Raw genomic sequence first — 8,018 nt, 5'->3', positions numbered from 1 at the left:
ACTCAAATAGCAAGGAATATCAGCATTTTTCAATTTGTGCTCAGTTATGAGGAAATAGAAAACTTCACCTCCCACACAACTTATATATAGGTATACACACACACACACACACACACACACACACACACACACATACATATATATGAGCTACAGTAATAGATGCCTGATACAGAGGTTGTACATAATTAACCAAACCTCATGTTTCTATTTTGTCTTATAAATAAGAGGTATCTAGTTCATGAAATAGAAAAAGTAAATGCTTATCTACAGTCGCAAAAAAAGAAAAATCATGTTTTAAGGTTTTTATTTATGTGGGCTGAGTGCCGAATATCTTAATCTCATAGTCAGCAACTAAGTGCGTTGAGGACTTAGTGCTTATTGTTCCTTATTTTATTATCCTACCCAAGGCAGGAAGATTCTTCCTCCTGTTGGCCCATGCTGCTCATCTTTTAACTTGAATTTAGAACCCTCCAGAAAGCAGAAGAGAAAGCAACTAAAAGACTAAACAGAAAGAGAATGGTAGAATAGGAGGCACTGGACAAGAGTGGTCTACTTTGCTCAGAGATGTGGAATAACCATCTTACTAACATGTTCCTTATAATTTACAAAGAACATTCTGTCACGATTACTTATTAAAATGTCTATCCTAGATGAAGAGGAACAGCTGTGAAGCTCAATGCTGCACTAAATTATTCTGAAAAGAGTACATACTTTTCTTATTTATATAACTGAATTTACAATATGACATTCACTACCTTAAAATATTACATTACTATTATGGGATAAGGTTAAACATTGAGCATCTCTTTATAAAGAAGACAAAACAAAAGCAGCACACAAACAGCCTCCCTACTACAATCTCTCAACCAGCAGTTAGTAAACTCCCCAACAACCAGGATTACTGCATCGCCTTACTTTTGCACAATAAACAGCTCTTAACTACTTTAAATGTAATATATGCTCAATAAAGATTTGCACAGTAATCTCACATAACAGAACCCTTGCACAAGGTAGCAATAAGCAAGTCCTCCTCAGTTAACACCCAAGGAAACACTGACAAATCCTAATAATTCATCCAATAAAAATGTTCTGTTGATTGCCTACGATAAATTAATTATATTAGTCTTTCACTGTGCTTACGGTTTTATTATTGTTGTCAATATTGATTCAGTAACAGAGTTAGAAACTCAGGAACCTTCAAGGTCACTTGGTACAAATCTCTCATTTTGTAAATGAGGAAACTAAGGTCTACTTTTTCCACAATGCATACCTTGACACTTGTCACTTCTTTTCCTGGTCCCCTAGCTGAATAAAAGAGAAGTTTTATTGCATATTTTTGCTTAGGTCAATTTTACAAGGTTAATATTACAAGTGAATGGGCATTCCTCAAATGCCAGTCTCTGGCATAACACTTTGTATATAGCAGATACTCATTTGAGTACTTACAAACTGTTCTTAAAGTCCTCAAATATAAGTAAATGATAAGGCTTATTTTAATTTTCATTTGTACAATTTTAGCATGCAATATTATTTTCTAATGGAAAAAGTAATGCAACATAATTCTTAATCCATCTTTCATAACAAGACACTTCTGTCTTTTCTACCACTATGAAGCTCATTTTCCCCAAATAATACCAAAAATTTACAGTGAGACATAAATCAGTCCTGCACATGCCATCATTCAAGACACCTTTCAATGGAGAGAGCAAATTGGTCAATTATTTACACACCTACATATCTGCTACCCAACCTAAACAAGAAAATCAACAGGCTTGAAACCTCTTAACTTGCAATTAACTTCTGTCAACAGGGAAGACAATTTTATCAGTTTCAAATCATAGGAGAGCAAGGAATTGCCTTTCTCCTGGAACCAGAAACCGTGTTGGGACACAGCGAGGCTCAATACGGATATGCAAAATGCATTCTAAGTCTTTTGTGTGCTTGGTATTGAAGACAAGATAAACTCAGGGTAGGTAGCAAGTCTACCTACTAATCAAAAATATATGGAAGCCAGCTGATGTGCTAGTCAGTCTCCATTTTTAAAGCAAAATGAAAATCACAGACTTCCACTTAAACTCTAAAGTTATGAATTTATAGTACATGTTTCCCAGTATAGTTGAGGGAACAGTATTTCTCGACAGAGTTAATAAACCACCTGATTCAAAAACCAAGAATAAAACTGAACTGCATTCTAGGATGGGGGACTGAAAATCAGCACTAATATGGCATCACTATGTAAACCTTTTGGATCACCAAACTTAGCTCCCTGTAACTAGAATGCAAACAAGAGATTATTCACTTAATATCTAGATGTTGATTGTCATCATCATAAGAAAGTAAAACAAAATTGTTCAATTTTGGTTTTAACTAGAATTCAGAGAACATCCAAAATAGATCATATATATAATTCTACTTTTATTATAATTTTAAGCCTAAAATATAGCAGATACAGAAGTATATATGCTTTACAGGATTGAATAAAGATAAGGAACTCTGGTCCCAGCATTTTTTCTAGGGTCTAATAAGGAATCAGTGGAATCTTATAGGTCTCTGTCACTATTTATCTCTTTCCATAAAGTGGGTAAAACAACAGATCTTATATGACCGTTTTAAGAAGAGGTTTATGAGGTCTCACTTGCAAATAAAGTTACAGAAATAAAAACAGTAATTGATAAATTCTTTATTTATTTATTTATTTATTTATTTTTTGAGACGGAGTCTCGCTCTGTCGCCCAGGCTGGAGTTCAGTGGCGCGATCTCGGCTCACTACAAGCTCCGCCTCCCGGGTTCCCGCCATTCTCCTGCCTCAGCCTCCCGAGTAGGTGGGACTACAGGCGCCCACCACCTCGCCCGGCTAATTTTTTGTATTTTTAGTAGAGACGGGGTTTCACCATGTTAGCCAGGATGGTCTCGATCTCCTGACCTCGTGATCCGCCCGTCTCGGCCTCCCAAAGTGCTGGGATTACAGGCTTGAGCCACCGTGCCCGGCCGATAAATTCTTTTAAGAATCCCTGAATTTGAGTAAATGCAGTGGAATATTTTCTAAAATAAAACATCAGGATTTCTTTTGAATTTTCAGGTACGAGTTTAATACAAGCTAACTATCTCTTATCTGAAATGCCTGGGATCATATGTGCTTCCGATTTGTTTATTTATTATTTTTACTTTTTTATTTTGAACTGTAGTCTCGCCCTGTTGCCCAAGCTGGAGTGCAGTGGCACGATCTCGGCTCACTGCAACCTCCACCTCTTGAGTTCAAGGGATTCTCCTGACGCAGCCTCCCAAGTGGCTGGGACACAGGCGCACAATGCCACACCTGGCTAATTTTTTGTATTTTAGTGAAGACGGTGTTTCACCGTGTTGCCCAGGCTCATTGCAAACTCCTGAGCTCAGGCAATCCACCCACCTTGACCTCCTAAAATGTTGGGATTACAGGCGTGAGCCACCGCGCCCAGTGTGCTTCCAATTTATTATTTTGGATTTTGGAATATTTGCATATGCGTAATGAGTATCTTAGGGATGTAATCCAAGTCTAAACATGAAATTCATTTATGTTTCATATACACCTTATACACATAACCTGAATTTTTATACAATTTTTTTTTTAAGGAGTTTCATTCTTGTTGCCCAGACTGGAGTGCAATGGCGTGATCTCGGCTCACAGCAACCTCAGCCTCCTGGGTTCAAGCGAGTCTCCTGCCTCAGCTTCCCAAGTAGCTGGGATTATAGGTGTACACCACCACCCCTAGCTAATTTTCTGTAATTTTAGTAGCGACGGCGTTTCACCATGGCCAGGCTGGTCTTGAACTCCCGACCTCAGGTGATCCGCCCGCCTTGGCCTCCCAGAGTACTGGGATTACAAGCGTGAGCCACCGCACCTGGCCTATACAATATTTTAAATAATTTTGTGCATGATACAATGAAGTCAGGTGTGGAATTTTTCACTTGTGGCACTAAAAACGTTTGGGATTTTGGAGTGTTTCAGATTTTGGAGCATTTTGAATTTTGGGGGATTTTGGATTAGGGATGATCAACCTGTATCTATGTTACAGCCTCACTGCATGCATGTTATTCACTCCCACTCATGTAGGAATGATCTCAATTCACAAACAGGCAGAAACCATCTCAATCCTATTTTTTCCATAGCAATTTTATTCTATCAGGGTTTCAAGTAAAACTGCCTTAAGAAGGTAAATAAAAGGACTTACTAAATTTGTTTATTGTTGCTTACACTAAAAATTTTTCACTAAACTAGGAAGACACTGCGAGATAAGAGGAAGGGAAAACTTGCTTTGGTATTTCTTTCTTTTTTTTTTTTTTTTTTGAGGTAACCAAAGAGGGGTGCAATTTAAGCTAAAAGAAGTTTGCAGTTAGGTTGGGTTGTGGCCTTGTTTTAGGTAAAAATATATGGGTTACTAGTTTTTTATTTTTTTAAACAACAAAAAGCTTATTTTGGAATCCTACTTTTTAGAAAATACAAATAACCTTACACCATATTCAGTACTAAAACACATGCCTACTAACAAATCTCCTTCCTAGTGAGTAGATTTGGACCTTTTGTCTATGGAGTAAGAATAAGAAACATGCAAGCTTGTTAACCTAGACTTCACCTGAAGGTATTCATAATCATGTTATAGAAACATAACAGTGTCAATTTTGTACCAACTTATTTTCTATAATTACCTTTAAAATATATTTCCAACTCTTAAGAAATAGTTTCCAATCAACTTTGAATGTTTTTTTTCCAGACTCATTTAATGCCTGATATTTCAATGGGCGTACTTTTATCAAACAGTATTTTAGTTTAATAAACAGAATAAATTAATTATGAACTGATAAATAACTCATTGTCCAGTCAAAGGCCTACATCACATACTATATTTATATTTGTAGAGTAGGAGGACAAGTACAGACGTGTTTGTGATATGCAAGCCCAGTAATTTAGAAACTATGATAAACCAAATGCAAATTTTGAGAGTAATTTAAAATTCTCATTAATGGTACCAAAGGATGATTCAGGAAGTAGTACAAAACTGTTAGTCTCTCAGAATATTATCAGGTGATAGAATAATTTGTAAAATAATATTATTGCCTCAAAAATGTGAAATATCTAAATAACTGCAATCATGTATTAAAATTTTTAAATTTAATACTTATATACTATTTCTTAGGAGAATATGGTAGTAAAGGAGTTTTCACTTTTGATATTTTATTTTATATAGTCACCTGATGAATAATATAAATCCATTCTTGTGGAGCAGGGGGTATGAGACTATTAAATATATTCACTAATCTTGTTTACTCTCTACAAATGTTTATTCTGAAATTTTAAGTATATAAAAATCATTTTTGCAAATAGGATTTCTAAAGTTGAACATTAGATGCTAGTAAGTATACCATTACAATATTAAAACAAAAATACAAAATTTCATATTTTGGGATTGACATGTTTGTTGCCCATTATTTTTTGAGAGCAAGCACCAAAAACTGGAGCGCACTCTACTTCAGAAGTTTTTCTCATGTTAAAGTCAGAGCAGTTTGGCTGTAATGGATACGCAAATATCAAAGAATAATTAAATTTACACATTATTTACCAAAAAGTGCACTCGACTGTCATCATTATTCAAACATTTCACTCAGTTGCCTCTACAACTCATTTTAAAACTATAATGTGAAGGTTCCTTTCCCCTCTTGTTCTCATAATAAATTAAAATATAAATTACTAAATCAACTTTTAAAATTTGTCTCTCTTAAAATATTTTAGTCCATTAACTTGGATATGCCACATCTGAATGTAAAAATCAAAGTGTTTAATTCAATTTAATGATGATTTCAGAAACACAAAAGTACATCACATTACTAGAGGTTAAAAAAAAAAAAAAACACTGGTTTTGTGAAAACCTTGATGGTAAGCAAGATATTCACCATCTCTTAAATTACAGCTTTAAAAAGGGGGTGAGAGTATCCATTGAAGAATAAAGACTGCTTTCTGTCTCTCTCTCACACACACACACCCCAATCATATTTATCGGACCTATTTTCAAGTTGCCACAATATGACTACTGTCAAAGCCAAAAAAATACTCCTTTAAAATATTTAAACTTTATTTTAAAATTAAAACTGAAAGCAAGATATTCAACTGCCAACTACTGTTGATGAAACTATTAAAGCCTGCACTGACCTACTTCATATCAGCATCATGACGGCATGGATGCATGCCAAGAAAATAATGAAAATTACTATATAACTAACCTTAATCTTGTATTTAAAAAGTATCACTTTAAAAATGTGTAAATACTGTACATGCAATGCCAGTTGCTTTACGATATGTTTTCAAAATGAGAAAATGAGTTTTGATATTTTAGTACTCATATTCAATGATGGCCCTGCAAAGATTTCATTTCCATTTTCAAAATCAAGGCTTTTTAAAATACCATATGAAATTCTCTTTTTATACTTCTATTAAAAGCAATCTTTTAGGCCAAATTCCACATATTACTTTCCATTTAAAAGATATTGCTACACTTAAAAAAAAGGCAGTTAATGAAGAATCCTACAAAACAATGCAAGTTCATGTTCAAAGAATATTGCAATGGCTCTAACAGTGGATGGACTTAACTCGGTGTATTTAATTATTAAAAGATTCCCACTAGACTTGAGGAGTTTAATCTAATGCTGAAATATTGTAAATTTTCATACGAGAAAGTAAAATAGCGAAAGATATTCCATCAATGATTTCTTTTAAAAAGACACACAAATGGCAAGACATTTGATTCCCTATGTTTTAAGAAAAAAAAAAAAAACAAAAACACACTTTGTTGTAAACTACCATCTTAAAATATTCTATACTAAAGAAGCACTTTCTTCACAATCAATGCAAAGAATAAATTCCCTGAAAAAGAAATTTAATATTAGAATAAAGGAGGCAAAAACATTCAGAAACAGCAGCTAACCCAACTGAAAAGGAAGAGACACATTAGGTTTTGTGCTGCATATTAATATTCTTACGCACAATATCTGTTTGGATATCTGTTTGGTGAAAATTCACAATACACTTCTTCCTCCTTCTACGGCTGCAAAAAGGAGTAAACACATTTCATTCTCCAGTTTCAAATTCATGCCACCATCATGCAATATGACTTAATTTCGACCCGTATTTCTGTTACAATGAGTGAAAAAATAAAACCAAAAAACTTGTTTATCTGCACTCACAATTGAGGAGGGGGTAAAAGCATTTTTTAGCTAAGGAGACGGGGCTGATTGATGCAAAGTCCCCACACCTCAGAGGTCCTACAAATGTGCACCCGACTAGGGGAAAGCCACATTCAATGAAAGCATCAACCTCCTCCTCAGCTCCCCCGCCCGCCGCCCCCCACCCACTTTGCAGCAGAAATGTGCCTGGGCTTTTTCACCCCAGCGATGGAGGATCCTCTTACCAGATGGAGTTCTTGATCTTGTGTTGCAGCGCGCTGGCCTCTGTCCCTGGCAGCCCGGGCACAAGGGCTGGCAGGGCCACCCCCGAGTTGGGGGCGCTGGGGGGAAGCTGCTGATGGGCATCAGGCTGCTGTGGTGGCGGCTGTTGTTGTTCCTCTGCCATCGCTGCTGGAGGGGTGGGAGGGAGGGAGGGAAAGATGGGGGCGCGGGGAAGGGTGAGGGAAGAGACCGGGAGGGGAGGACGAAGGGGGGGAGAGGAGGAGGAGAAGGAGGGGGAGGGAGAGGGGAAGAGGAGGAGGAGGAGGAGGAGGAGGAGGAGGAAGGAAGCTGGATAAGCTAGGCCTTTACCCCAGGGCTCGAGTGAGTCGCTTTCGCCTGCCGCCTGGGGGACATCACCGGGGAGACCAGCGGCTCCTCACGGCCGGGGCGCTTCACCGCGGGAGAGGCATGGCGGCGCCCCTCAGCCCCCCGCTGCCGCCGCCGCCTCCTCCCGTCAGCGGCCGGGGCTGTGGGGGGTGAGTTGGGGGCGTTTGAAGACGAAGTGGGGGGGGCAGGCTCCCCCCAAAATCCAAGAAGAACGGTTG

The 8,018-nt window shown here is 37.4% G+C and overlaps 1 protein-coding gene across 1 annotated transcript in view; it reads right to left on the bottom strand.

Moving 5' to 3' along the window:
- RFX7 (regulatory factor X, 7) overlaps positions 1-7,597 on the bottom strand; it is a 155,358-nt gene extending 147,761 nt beyond the window's left edge. Inside the window, exon 1 of the mRNA XM_011940535.1 lies at positions 7,437-7,597. Within this exon, the coding sequence (XP_011795925.1) occupies positions 7,437-7,597 (161 nt within the window). The remainder of the gene's footprint in view (positions 1-7,436) is intronic.
- Positions 7,598-8,018: the final 421 nt, after the last annotated feature.

The sequence above is a fragment of the Colobus angolensis genome, unplaced genomic scaffold (genome assembly GCF_000951035.1).
Source record: "Colobus angolensis palliatus isolate OR3802 unplaced genomic scaffold, Cang.pa_1.0 Scaffold19, whole genome shotgun sequence".
Taxonomy (NCBI): Eukaryota; Metazoa; Chordata; class Mammalia; order Primates; family Cercopithecidae; genus Colobus; species Colobus angolensis.
This window is presented reverse-complemented; position numbering and strand designations above follow the sequence as displayed.